General features: G+C 32.8%; 1 protein-coding gene across 14 annotated transcripts in view; it reads right to left on the bottom strand.

Annotated features, from left to right (window-relative positions):
* Positions 1–15,768, bottom strand: part of BCAS3 (BCAS3 microtubule associated cell migration factor) — a 553,048-nt gene that overhangs the window by 384,301 nt on the left and 152,979 nt on the right. For all 14 annotated transcript variants that reach the window (XR_006728831.1, XR_006728832.1, XR_006728830.1 and 11 more), the window contains exon 13: positions 7,765–7,858. Coding sequence is in view for 11 of the 14 variants with exons in the window: in XM_045525584.1 (XP_045381540.1) it covers positions 7,765–7,858 (94 nt within the window). In the remaining 3 variants the exon portion in view is untranslated. The remainder of the gene's footprint in view (positions 1–7,764; positions 7,859–15,768) is intronic.

Genomic DNA, 15,768 nt, shown 5'->3' with positions numbered 1-15,768 from the left:
GTATCTCTATTATATCTGTTGTAGACAGCTAAACTGTCACAGGTATATGTCTTTACTTTTACATATTATTCCAACATATGCACTCACATCTTCCATTAGTTCATTTACTATTAACTGAGAACCTTTGCTCAATTAACTGGGAGAGCTGCAGCAGCAGTGCTGTTGGAGAAGGGGCAGACTTCCTTACCTACTGATGGAACTCAGGGCTACATCAGGACTCTAATGGGATCTAGGCATTTTTGTCTTCATGGGCCTCCTCCTCCATGAAAAAACATTTAAATTCGTATTTTATGCCTGCTTTATATTTTATGACCTTCATTCTATTAACTTAAATATATATATTAAAATAAATTAAAAGATTATGGTAGGATCCTAAAATATCATGGTTCCTAGGCACTGTACCCTATGGTACGTCACCCCTGCAAAGTTCCCTTTAACTCTTATACAACTGTAATGCCACAATGAACAGAGAGCAAAGTGAACTAATTTTTTAAGGAGCAGTCTATTACATGAGTGAAAGACAACACTTTATAATATGATGAAACAAGAAAAAATACAAAATTATTATGGAAATGCCTTCTTCTGATGACAAAAAAGGAAATAGAGTCTTCAGGCTGTCTTTTCATTGTTAGTGATGTAGTATAGGTGTCTGGTAGTGATAAAGTAGAAGCTGTCAGCTGAAAAATCTCAAACTATACTATTCTGTAAATCTGTGAGGCATTATAGATGTTTAGAAAATCAAGAGAAGGTATTTTTCTGACCACTTACTGGAATCAATGGGAACAACTTTTATGCAAAAAAAAAAAAAACCAAACTAATTTAAACTTTTTTAACAATTAACCCAAGACCACAATCACCTTCTAATATACAGCATTTAAGTAACCAGAAGAATTTCAAGTCTGTTAAAGATGCAGTCAAGTATCCAAAGGGATACATGTTTAATCTCTTTTACTAGAGACTCAACATTCATTTTCCTCTTATTAATGGATGGAAAAGCAATTTCCCTGCCAAGGAGAGGTAATTATTTAAAATGTAGATGTGTTGCACTTCACAGTTCTCAGCTGCTCAGCTGGCAGAATTAACGCCTTTGGAAAGCAGATCAATTATTTACTGCATTAAAGACAGTAAGTCTGTTTTAGAAATGTCAGGCATACTGTAGAGAGTTGAGGATTTCTTCCTTATGTGTCTAATTGTCAATTTGATAAATAAAAAATACTTATCTTTTTTATTGTCCAAGGCAATAAGATAATATTAATAATACATACCAATCTATTGTTCTTGTTACACAAAAATTTAATTTCCACAGAATATTTTTAATTATTTTCTACTACATATTCCAACCATAATTATCTGTGATATATATCTCAATTTAATATAATTTGCCATCATGGGTCACTCCCACAGTAGAGAGACAATCTATTCAAACCACAATTTAGAAATAAGTTGGTTTTTTCAACAAATAATTATACTGAATAAATGTTTTATCTTTGCCCTGCTATAGCTTTTCCATGATTCTAATTATGAAAAAGCCAACGGAAATAATTATAATTATTCAATGTACATTTACTCTGTATCAACTATATGAAAGTTACTGGGCTAACACTTGGAGACAAAATAAAAGCTTACTTCTAACAACACATTGAAAGGATATTCTGATGGGTGTAAATAATTTAAATACTAGAATGAAGGAGGCTAACAATAATAAAAACAGCAAAAAAATGTCTATTGAAGTTATACTACATGTTAGTAATTATTTTAGATACAATCATTAGCTCCCATTTTATTGATGAGGAAACTGAGGCATTGAGAGTGGCCCAATCAGATTAACTTGCCCAATTAAGTTTCAAAGTGAGGGGGAAAGGGGACAAGACATTTTATGTAGTGTCAGCGAAGACTTCTTGAATGATATTTAAGATAGGGCTCAAGTGATAAGAGTTAGCCAGGCAAAAGAGGATTCCAGGCAGAGGACAAATGATGTAACATGTTTAATGAGCTGAAAGAGACCTAGCACAGCTAGCTATTAAATGGAAAATGTGGCAGATAAAGTTGAAGCAGTAAAATAGTGCCAGGGCGAAACATTTTTCAACAATGTATTAAGGGTGACAAGGATGCTGTTGAAGATGGAAGTACATTAAAATTTAGTATTTCTTATAAAAATTTTAATATCGTAAAGTGGAAATAAACATATGGAGTAGGTATGATAAAACAGGTGTGGTAGCTCAGGCCTGTAATCCTACCATGTTGGGAGGTCAAAGCAGGAGGATCATTTGAAACCAGGAGTTCAAGATCAACCTGGGCACTATAGTGAGACACCATTTCTACAAAAATTTTTAAAAATTAGCCAGGCATGATGGAATGCACCTACAGTCTCAACTACTCAGCAGACTGAGGCAGAAGGGTAACCTGAGCCCAGGAATTCAAGGTTACAATGAGCTATTATCATCCCACTGAACTCCAGCCTGGTTGACAAAGCAAGACTCTATCTCTAAAACAAAATAAAATACAATAATAAAAAGAGAAATTATGGCTGAAAAGTCCCAGATCTGATGAAAACCATTTAGGGCAGTGAATGATTCTGTATGATACTACAATGGTAGATACACATCATTATACATTTGTTAAAACCTATAGAATGTACAACAAAACGAGGGAACCCTAATGTAAACTGTGGATGTTGGGTGATAACGATGTGTCGATGTATGTTCGTCCACTGTTTCTAACAAATGTAGAATTGTGGTGTGGGATGTCAATAAGGAAATTGTACATGAGTGGGGAAAGTGGGTAACCCGAAAGTCTCTGTACTTTTCCCTCTATTTTACTGTGAACCTAAAACTGCTCTAAAAAATAAAGTTTACTGATTTATAAAAAAGTTTCCTAAAAAATGTTACTCATTTTGTCTCTAAATAATTGAAAGCAACAAATTTACACCAACCATATTGAATCTGCCCAGATCTAAGCATAGGGACCAATCTGGCACTTCTAAACAAATCATAAATGCTGCCACTAAAATATTTGTTTTAATTCCAGACTCGGAGTCATAGCTAATAAACAAGAATAGGAATGATAAATTGAAAAACAAACTAAATGCAGCTGCTGAACTAGAAGTTTCACAACTCTATTTAATGGCATCATTTCGCGTCTTTTCTGAATAGGTCTCACACAAGCCAGAACTGCATGTCACCCAGTCAACCAAACTACATTTTCTCCTTAATTCATTTTGCAGTGTTATTCCATCATGTACACATTCAAGTATTTTTAAACATTTCCCAAGAAGTGGCTACAGCTCTGGCTTGTTCTTGGATTCTCTTGTCCAGAATATTTTTATAATACTCTCATCTAAAAAGATGTCTCCCTTAAAAAAAGGCTAAAAGAAATTTATTTGTTTTCTTGAGTATAATAGTGACACACATAGGTAAACTGGTTTGAAAAAGATTAGCTTTAAAATCAACTTTTTTTGTATGTTTTCTTTGTTTCCTTTAAATGACCTTCCCTAAACTTATAAAAGGCATTCTAACAACCACTATTTTTTTATTAGCTACATTACATATTCCATGAAAATGCCTAGAGGGTTAAAACTTGGTATAAATAAATTTAGAAACAAATATGGGTAAAGAAACACTAGATTATGTTATTGGAAGATCAGTAAGTTATATTTCAAAAAAGACAATTTAAATAAAAAATTGTAAGGTCCACTTAAACTACACACCTTTGTACAAAATACCAATTAATTAATAAAATAAGCCTAACAAATATAATTCAGCCAGTGTACAAAGAACTACCTTATTTTGTAAGTCACATTAGTAAGTGTCTTATTTACTAATGGAGAGGGCTTAAATGAAGATTGATAGAAAATACATCATTTTATTTCACAAAACATTTTTTAAAACTGTATGACAAATAATTTAAGGGAAAAACCACAACTACTGAGGTGCCCATGCATTTACAAATGGCAGTGCCAGTTCCTCACTAACACATGTCCCATATGTATGTATCTCAATCCAAGAGGGTTAGAACAATAAATATGAACCAGAAACAAAAAAAGCAAAATAAAATGTCACCTAATGTTAGCAGCTGATTAATAATAAAAAACCATGGCTAAATTATCCAATGACTTTTTGTAATAAGCTGGGTAGCTACTGACTAGAACTTGCTAAGAAGAAAAAAAACAAAACAAAAAAGGACTTCCAAATCATTGAGAATATTTTCTGTACCCTTGCTCGTATGTAATAACAGTCAATATTCAACAGCTAAAATATTCAAAGCTTAACAGTAAATGACAGCGATGAATTATAAGCAACTGCATAAAATCTCTGCATTCCAGCTACTATAAAACATTGTGCAAACAAATTGTGTGACTGATTGCTGAGATATAAACCCTCCACTTAATACAAAAATTTAAACAGGTATAAAGCACTTATAAAAGTTACAGAAATGATGACACATTAAAAACCCTATCTGTTGCAAAACAAATTGATGAGTCCACTATATAAACTCTATTTCACAATCTACTTCAAATGTGCCATATTTTTCTTGCCTCAGTCATTCAACTAGTATTTATTTATATACCAGGCAATGAATCATTATTTTCTAGCTCATCATCTTTTAGGTCCAGCTTAGAAATGATTTCCTTTAGAACTATACCCAATACCTCAAAACCAGGCTAATATTTATTTCCCAGCATGCGGTCCTTACTCCACATAAGCTTTTCCTTCCTTGTTTTAAGTTCCTATTTACTTATTTGTATCCACCCAACAGAATTTACATATAAGGAAGGGACTCTCTCTCTCTCTCTCTCTTTTATTTTTTAGAGACAGAGTCTTGCTCTGTTGCCCAGGTTAGAGTGCAGTGGTGTCATCACAGCAGCTCACTGCAACCTCTAACTCCTGGGCTCAAGCCATTCTCCTCCTGTTTTAGCCTCCACCGCCACCCACCCCCAGCAGCTGAGGCATGCTACTACACACACCACCATGCCCTGCTAATTTTTTATTTTTTGTAGAGACTAGTATAGTACCATATATCTACAGTGGGTAATGAGTTAAAAATAATTCATTTAATAAGTTTCCTAATACTCTGTTTCAGACACCATGCTAGGCACTAGAAATACAAAGATAAACGGCATCTGATCCCTATGTGGGAGGAACAGAGATGTTAGCAAAGGAAACAAACACTGAACCAAATCATTGCCACAAAATAATTACATCACAGAGTTACAAAACTGGTCCTCCAGAAACACAGAAAAATAGGTATAAATATTGTTTTTTAAAATTTTATCATATAAACACAAATGTGAGAAGTCAAACAAACCAAATGGCAAATGTATATCAAAATTATGAAACCATTTTTTGATAGAAAACTAATTGTGGACAATGATAGAGATGACTACAACATTGTATAAATTATTTAATATATTCTTATAATGCAAAGTCATAGACAGGAAAATATATAGCTGCCAATGTCAGAAGCACTCTAGGGTTATATGAAACATAAACTAATACAAAGGAGATTTGACATAACAGATGGAATATCAAAATGAGTCATACTGGTTATTCCAAGCATAGTGCTGTAAGTGACTTAATTCCAGACTGTTTCTTCAAATTTAACTTAATTGCCACAACATTCAGAGAATTTCAATAAATCTTTGTCTTTATTAATTAAATCAATCATTCTGATCACCAATGCCTATAAAAATCTTACTCCCTTCATCAAAAATGACTAATACATTAGAAAATAGATTATTCAAAGTGCTCTATATCTCTATATAGTAATAATCTCTTATTTGAAATGATAAAAAAATGGGAAAAAGATAGGCCTCTCCTATCAATTTTAAGTGATATAATCATTTCTAAAGAATAAAATAAAAATGGCAGGTTCCTCAGATACATCAACCAAACAGATAAGATCTGAAAAGATTAGAAATTTATGAAGACTATACTATCTCTGAAAACAAAAGAGCACTTTTATTTCATTTACAAGTAACATGTTTTAAAAATATAGGTTGAGCATCCCAAAATCAGAAATCTGAAATCCCCCCCAAAATTTATCTATGATTTCTTACAAGCAAAATGCTCCAAAATTATTTGAGCGTTGACCTAATGCCACAAATGGAAATTCCACACTTGACCTCATGTGACAGGCTGCAGTCAAAACTTAATGTCATGCACAAAATTATTTAAAAATATTGTATAAAATTACCTTGAGGTTATGTGTATAAGGTATATATGAAACATAAATTTCACGTTTACATGTCAGTCCCATTCTCAAGATAACTCACTATATATATATATATATATATATATATATATACACACACACACACACACACACACACACACACACATATTCCAAAATCCAAAAAAATCTGAAATCTGAAACACTTCTGGTTCCAAGTATTTCAGATATGGGATACTCAATCTACAACTCATTTCCCACCACTGGAAATATTAAACAACTCCTTACACCATGAAAGAGGTCATTAAAAAAACAAAAGCATTAGGCATTTGTCCTGTCTTTGGGATACCAGGAGAAACGTGGTCTATTTCTGGTTAATGAGAGAAAACTTTTTCTGTAGAAGAATAGCAGTCAATAAATACAGAGAACACGACAGATTTAAGAAAAATACCCCTATCATTCTACAGCTTTCAATGTAACAAAATTATTAATTAAAAATTGTTTCAGAAATGATGTCAAAATAACACTCCACAGAATACTTACTAATCTCCACAAGAAAAACATATTTCCAAAATGTAGACATCTGACGCTCTCTACCCTACCCATGTAATCAAACATAATATCACAGAGAGGGGGACAACCTGACAAAATTTGTTTCTTACTAGGATGAAACAGTATAGGCAGCAATACTTACGAAGTCTGAAAACAAACAAACAAAAAAACCCTTAGCCTGAATGGATTTACCCCTCTAGACCTAACTTCCAGTTAATGGAAATCCAGGGAACAGAGATTAGACCTTGTTTTGAAGCAGTTACAGAACATATTTTTGGGACAATAGGGAAATTTTAAAATATGGGTTGGATGATAGTCAATATAAAATATTTTTCTGAGCTACAATATAATATTTGGTTATGTTGGAGAAGGTCCTTATTCTTAGGAAATGCATGGGTAATTTCTGAAGAAATTTCCACCTAATGTTGCAACATATGTAACGTAATCAAATGTTTCAGCAAAACTAGGTAGTGCTACATGGATAACTACTGTACTACTTTTTGAGTTAATTTTTATATTTAGAACTCTTTATAGTAAAAAGTTTGAGATAAAAGTGAAAAGTAACAGGGCATTCCAAATTGCTATCACATCTCTCCTTATCAAATGCCTTAAGAACACACAGAAAAACAAAGAGCACCATCAAAACCCAGGGAAAATTAAAATAAACTAGCTCACAAAAAATGTCTAAAGTTACCCAAAAAATTCACGTTACAAGGAAAACACTGTTCATATATGTTAATACCCAGTTTGGAATACTGAAGTTCTTGACATAATTATAAACAGAAATTAATGTAACTCAACAGCACTGATTATCTACAGCTGCTATTTAATCACCACTTTATTGAGAGAGAAACTAATTTTAGATGGATTTTAGAGGGTTCTAAATTTTTATTATGAACTCATTTATTCAATAATCACTAACTTTTCTGATATACACTGATGCATGAAGAAAAGTCAGATTCTATGTCTTCTAAAAATTTAAGTCAGATTTCCAAAATATTGGCTGGAAAACTCATGACATAAATAACAACAGTAACAACTTACCACTTGTATTAAATGCCATGCAGCACACTGGCTTCTCATGGGCAGGGAAATGGGCCACGATACCATCACTGTCAGAATCCTCACTCAAAAGCACCTTCACAGAAGGAATAGAGACAAATGGAGGTTAGTATTTTCTCACCAATAACTGAGCTTGAATTGAAGATAATACACAGGTACATCACAATACCCTTGACCATATAACATTCTTACGCTATACCAAAAGATTGTTCCTGTCAATATTAAGGTTAGAATTCTACTTTAGGAATGAATAAAAAATATAAAATGCCCATATCAGTTAAACTCTATAAGCAGAGGACAGAAACAATTATTTCTTCAAGTATACGCCCAGGAAACAAAAGCATAAAATCAAGTGTTTTCAAATCTTCACAAAATATAAGCACATAGAGCCTTCTGCAAAGACAGGAAATTGAGTTCTTAGTGTGTTATGGGCTCTGCTGGAAAATCACAAATTTCTGTCCATTATTGAAACAGTACATGAGAACAGGAAAAAATAACAAATTAACTTAAACACAAACAAACAGCCTTTTAATAGGGCAATAACCCAATAAAATTTTTTATTAAAGTACAAAAGTTTTAGTCTTGAACTTATAGTTTATAGACAGATACATAGCCTCTTTGAAACTACTACCACATCACAGAAGCAAAGTACATTAGAAAAGGTAGTTTTGTATCTCAAATTGAATTTCTTTTATTTATTCTCCTTGATTTTTTATAGGTATATTGAAATATAATTTACATTCCATACAGTTTTCACATTTTAAGTGTACTGTTCAACAATTTTTAAGAAATGTTTTACTTAATTTATTACCCCAATACAGGATCATGCTATCTAAACACAGAGAAATTTAATTTTAAGTAACTTAGGAAGTAGTCCAACACTAGCAAGTGTTAATTTTTTCCTTCCATAAAAGCCCTACGATGTGTAAAACACTATGCTAGGTGCTCAGAATATAAACCAAATGTTATATCTTCCCTGAAAGATACAGAGTAAATAACTAGAGGTATTTTATCAGTTATGACACATTTACAAATAGTACCCAAAAAGCAACATACTTAAGCACTGAGATAGTACTTTTATGTGTGAAAGCTTTACAGAGATATAATTTAGATAGAATAAAAGTCATCCATTTGAAGGTTACAGTTCAATGATTCTATACAATACTTATAACCATCACAACACATGATATCTGAAATGTCATCTTTTCCAAACTTTATGCTTTAATTTTCTTGCCTTATTGCCCTGGCTAGAATCTCTAGTCTAGCTACAAATATTAATTATTTTGATTTTTTTCAAAGAACCAATTTTGGATTTTCTCCAAATATTTCAGCAAATATTTCAATGTTTGCTGTTTCATCAATTTCTGTTCAGGTATTTATTATATGCTTCATTTGTCTTGCATTGGTTATAATTTGCTCTTTTTACATTCTCTTAAGAGAAAAGCTTAGATTATTAATTTTATAACATTCCCCTTTCAAAATATAAGCATTTAAAGCTGTAGATTTTCCTGCATGCAATACTATAGCTACATTGTATAAATTTTGATAAGTTCTATTTTCATGTTCATTCAAAATATTTTCTAATGTTCCTATACTTCTTTCTTTGACCCATGAGTTATTTACAAGTGTGCTGTTTTATTTCCAAATATATGAGATTCCCCAAATTTAATTCTATTGATGATTTCCATTGTGCTTAGAGAACATACTTTGAAGAATTTTAAAGTTATTGAGATTTGTTCTATGGCCAAGCATATGCTCTATCATGTAGAAAGAACATCCCAGATACTTTTTGTGTACTCTATAGGTTTTGGGTGCAGTGTTACATCAATTTGGTTAATAGTGTTAATTGAGTCTTCTAAATCTTTTCTCATCTCTGTCTAGTTGCTCTACTAATTAGTTTTTAATAGAAAAATAGGCATACAAATTTATTCGTGAGCATGTGGAAAATCACAGAGTGATAACCCCTACTACCAATTATTCAGAGTAGAGTATTGAAATCTCGAGCTATAATCATGAGCTAAAATTTCTCTTTTCAGTTCTTTCAGAATTTGACTAATATTTGCAGGGGCTCTGTTATTAGGTATTTGTATACTAATAATTGTTTTATTATTTTACACACAATAATAGCTTCATCTGTATCACATATTAACAATTATTTTATTATATTGATCTTTTATCATTAATGACATGTCCTTCTTTTACTCTGGTAATATTCCTTGAATTAAGTCTTTTGTCTAACATTAATATAAGCCACTCCAATTCTATTACAGTTATTGTTTGCGTGATACATTTTTTGCTATCCTTTTATTTTCAAACAAATTATCTTTGAATCCAAAATGAGTTTGATCTGACACTGCCTTTTAACTTGATTCCATTTACCATTAATATTATCATGAAATTAGTTGGATTTAAGTCTGCCATTTTGCTATGCATTTTTATGTATGTTATATGTTTCTTGTTCCTCCAATCCTCTTCTTTGTGTTAAAAAAAATACTTTTAGTGTTACTATTTTATGTCCTTGGTTAACGTTTTTGAGAAATTTCTTACTGGTAGCTAGAAAGATTATATGCATGTTATTTTATTATCTATTTCAGGTTAATATTGATTGAATTCCAGTAAAATATAGCTCCTTGCTTGAATATACCTGCATTTACTACCCACTCCTTTGAACTATCATCCTTATATGAATTATCAATTTAAAAATTTGTAATTATTTCCTTAAATAACCTTTTAACTTTTAAAGAAATTAAGTCAAGAGAAATATAAATATTTACACTTTTATTTATTTAAATATTTTTCTGCCCCCTTCTCATATCTCTTTCTGAGATTCCAAATATATTATGTTGGTATGCATGCTGTTGTCCCAAAGGTCTCTGAGATTCTGTTCACATTTAACCAATATTTTTCCTTTCTGTTCTTCAGATTGGCACAGTCTGAACCACAACCTCAGACTACCAGTGCTGCACACTATCCCCATCCATTACCTACCAACTTTGCTATTTTTACTGAAAATAGTCTTGTGCTGGGGTTTTCACCTTCTACTCCAAATCAAGCGAACCCCTCTTTTATAGCAGCTGTTAATTCTAAGCCAGATGAAAACATCCTTTAAGAATGTTGATGTTATAAGCTTTGGTTGTGGTTAAAAGAGAAAAAAACAAAGAAAATAGAAAACAATTCTTAAAGAACAAAAAAATTTTTAAAGAAAAGAATGTCGATGAAATAATGACATCAAAAATAAAAACCAGAAAGAATTCACCAACAGCAGATCTACAGAAAAAGAAATGGAAGAAAAGGGTATCCTTAACAAACAAAAACTACACTCAGATGAGAACCTGGTAATGCAAGGAAAAATGAAGAGCAAAATAAAGTACAAATATGAGCAAAATTCAAATGAATATTGATAACTTTTTTTTTTTTTAGAGATCGTCTCACTCTGTCGCCCCAGATAGAGTGTAGTGGCATCATCATAGCTCACCAACCTTAAACTCCTGGGCTCAAGCGATTCTCCTGCCTCAGGCTCTCAAGTAGCTGGGACTATAGGCATATGCCACAACACCCAGCTAATTTTTCTATTTTTGGTAGAGACAGGGTCTCACTCTTGCTCAGGCTGCTCACAAACTCCTGAGCTCAAGCGATCCTCCCGTCTCAGCCTCCCAGAGGGCTAGGATTACAAGCATGAGCCACTGTGCCCAGCCAAATATTGATAATATTAAACAATGTAAGTAATGTACACTTAAGTTTAAATATAGATGTAGAAATAGAAGATTAAAATATTATTTACAAAAGAAAGGGAATAAATGGAGGTGCAGTGTTTTTAGGCTTTGCACTATCTGGTAAAAGGTAAAAGCACCAAATACATCACCCTTTAATAGATCAAGGATAGGGCAGGATTGATAAACAGAATTTTCGGCAATGACGAAAATGTTCTATGAATGCACTATTCCAGTGGTCCCCAACCTTTTAGGCACCAGGGACTGGTTTCATGGAAGACAATTTTTCCATGACGGCAGAGTGAGAGGGATGGTTTCAGGATGATTCAAGCACATTACATTTATTGTACAGTCAAACATTCTGCTAATGATAATCATATTTGCAGCCACTCCCCAGGGCTAGCATCACCACCTCAGATCATCAGGCATTAGAGTCTCATAACAAGCATGCAACCTAGATCCCTCGCATGTGCAGTTTACAGTAAAGGTTCCACTCCTATGAGAATCTAATGCTGCTGCTGATCTGACAGGAGGTGGAGCTTATGCATTGACACAGGTGATGGGGTGTAGCTTTACTCACTAGCCCACCCGCTCACCTCCTGCTGTGCAGGTCGTGTTCTTAACAGGCCATGGACCAGTAGCAGTCCAGAGCCCAGGGCCTGGGGACTGCAGCACTATCCAACAGAGAAAAAACTAGTGGCATATGGTAACTGAACACAAAAATTGTGGCTAGTTTTACTAAGGAACAAAATTTATAGCTTTATTCACTTTTGTTTTCACTGAATAGTAAAAAAAAAAAATGCTAACTTGCAAGTTTATAGGGAGGGAAAACAAAAATTAAAAGTACACTATCATATCAACCTAAAATAATGCCATACAGAAATCTTTAATGTGTACTAAAAAGCCCTAAAAGACATCCAATCCCTGTCTAGTTTTCTCTTGGAATTTACATAGACAATAATACTGATGTATAATACTTCTTATTAAGATGCATTCTGTCTAAAATTCACATGTAGTCTGAAGGGATCCCAAATAGCTAAAACAATCTTGAAAAGAAGAAAGTTAGAGACAAATACTTCCTGATTTCAAAATATACTACAAAGCACAGTAATCAAATACGTATAGTACCAGCATAAGGATAGAGACCTAGGTAATAAAATAGAAAGCCCAGAAATAAACTCTGCTATATTCGTATATGAGCAATTGATTTTAATAAGAATGTTAAGACCATCCAATGGGGAAATAGAAGTTTTCTTCAACAAATGGTGCTAGGTAAACTGGATATCCTGATAAATGCTCATGGTGATGGATATCTTAAATACCGTGGCTTGATCATTATACATTCCATGCATGTAACAAAATATCACATGTACCACATAAATATATATGAATATCAGGCATCAATTTTTTAAAACAAGATAACCAAATGGCCAATAATCAAATAAATACTACCAGTCATTAGAGAACTGCAAATTAAAACCACAATGAGATTCTACTTCACACCCATTAGGATAACCATTATTTTAAAAATGTAAAATAATAAATGTTGGCAAAGATGTAGAGAAATTGGGACCCTCATCCATCACTGGTGGGAATGTAAAATGGGCCAACCACTGTAAAAAAATAATATATAGTTTGGCAATCCCTTAAAAAGTTAAACATAGAATTACCATAGGATCCAGCAATTTGACTTTTAGGTATATACCCCAAAAAATTAAAAGTAGAGACTTGAATAGAAACTTGTACACCAATGTTCATAACAACATTATCCAAACTTGACAAATAGCAGAAACAATCCAAATGTCCACCAATGCATATAAACAAAATGTGGTATATACATTCAATGGAATATTATTCAGCCTTTAAAAAAGTATGAAATTCTGTCACATGCTACAACATGAATGAACCTTGAAAACATTCTGCTAATTGAAATAAGCCAGAAACAAAAGAACAAATATTGTAGGATTCCACTATATGAGGTACCTAGAATAGACAAATTCAGAAAAAGTATTAATAGAATGGTGGTTACTAGAGGCTGCGAGGAAAGGGACAGAAGGAGTTATTGTTTAATGGGTGCAGACTTTCAGTTTGAGATGGTAAAAAAGTTCTGGAAATGGATAGTACCTGAAGTGATAATTGTACTGTATTGTGAATGTACTTAATGCCACTGAATTATACATTTTATGTTGCTATATAATAGACCACATTTTATTTATCCATCTGTTCACAAGTTGATAGACATTTAGGTTGTTTCCACTTTTTCACCTTTATGAACAATGCTGCTGTGAACATTCACAGGCAAGTTTTATGGTGGATACATAGTTTTTTCATTTCTCTTGGGTATATACCTCAGAAATGAGCTGCTGAGTCAGCATGATAACTCTGTTTAACATTGTGCAAAGAACTTCCAAACTCTTTTCCAAAGTGGATACACAATTTTACATTATGACCAGCAGGGTAAAAGGGCTCTAATTTCTTTTACTGGCCACTAGTATATCTTCTGTGGAGAAATTTCTATTCAAATCCTTTACTCACTGAAAATTAGGTTGTCTTTTTATTTTTGAATTGTAAAAGTTCTTATATATTGTGGATATCAGCCCCTTATCAGAAATATGCTTTACAAATATTTTCTCTTCTGTGGGTTGTCTTTTCATTTTCTTGATGCTGTCCTCTGTAGCACAAATATTTTTAATTTTCATGAGGTTCATTTTAAAAAATGTAAAAAATGTAAAAATAAAAAAGTATTTCTTATAAATGCATTGCTCGTTACATCATATGATGTTATAATTCTTGCCACAATCATCAAATATAATTTTACAAACTCAGAAGAAGGAAAATATCTTATATATACCTCCATTCTACCCGTTCCATTGTTAAATTCCAAGCCTTTTTTTGTTATCCTTTCCTTGGAAAACTTCCTTTTGCCATTCTTTAAGAGTAGATCTGCCTAGTTGGCAGATTCTCTCAGTTTTCCTTTTTCTAAGAATGTCTTTATTTCCCCTTCATTCCTAAAGGATATTTTCACTAGAAATGGAATTTGGGGTTAACAGTCCATTTATTCTGGTACTTGAAAGATATACACCACTTCCGTCATCTTCCATGGACTCAGTTGCGAAATTTGTTGCCTATCATACATACAATGCTGGTAGGAATATAAAACAGTATAGCCACTCTGGAAAATGTGCACTTACACAACTCAACAATCACACTATTGGGCATTTAATACAGAGAAATGAAAACATGTATTCACATAAAAAGCCTTTACACAAATGTTCACTGCAATTTCATTCATAATAGCAAAATGCCAGAAACAACACATATGTCCTTCAGTCGGTGAATGGTTGAACAAACTGATAATCCATACAATGGAATACAACAGAGTGATTATAAAGTCTGAACTACACGCAGCAACCTGAATGGACTTCAAGGGCATTTTATTAAAATTTAGTGAAAAATGGCAATCTTAAAATATTATATATGATCTGATTTACATAACATTCTCAAAAATCAAAAAACTGTAGAGATTGGAGAACAGATTAGTAGTTGTCAGGAGAAAGGGATGGGGGTGAGGTGAGAAATGGGCATGAATACAAAGAGGTATGTGTTGATGAAACAGTTTCAAACAGTTGTGTATCTTAACCATGGTGGTCGTTACATGAATCTATACATGGGACAATATTTCATAAAACTATGCACATACACACACAAATGAATGAGATTAATCACACGGGGAAGATTGAATATGGTCTATAGCCTAGTTAACAAAAATGTGCCACTGGTTTTGATACTACACTACAGTTATATAAGATGTAACAAGGTGGGCACAATGGCGTGCACATGTAATCCCAGGTACTTGGGAGGCTGAGGTGAGAGGATCACCTGAGTCCATGAGTTCAAAATCAGCCTGGGTAACACAGTGAGACACCATCTCAAAAAATAAAAATAAAAAATAATTTTAAGAAGATGTTGCCATTCAGGTAAAGGTAGAGTAAGCCAGGTAAAAAGCATATGGATATGTATGCAACTTATTGTGTGAGTCTATAATTATTTCAAAATGAAAGTTAAACAATATAATACGTTTGAGTTGCTTTTGAGTTACTCAGATTCTGAAAAGTGAAAATGGTATCTCAGTGTAGTTTTAATTTGCAGCTCTCTTATAAGAAGTAAAGTCATGAGTATATTTCATATCATTCATATGAAATGAATAAACAGTTGACCCTCAAACATGGGTTAGGAGTGCCTCTGCGTAGTCGAAAACCCACATATAACTTTTGAC

This window comes from Lemur catta, chromosome 15 (assembly GCF_020740605.2).
Source record: "Lemur catta isolate mLemCat1 chromosome 15, mLemCat1.pri, whole genome shotgun sequence".
Lineage (NCBI taxonomy): Eukaryota > Metazoa > Chordata > Mammalia > Primates > Lemuridae > Lemur > Lemur catta.
This window is presented reverse-complemented; position numbering and strand designations above follow the sequence as displayed.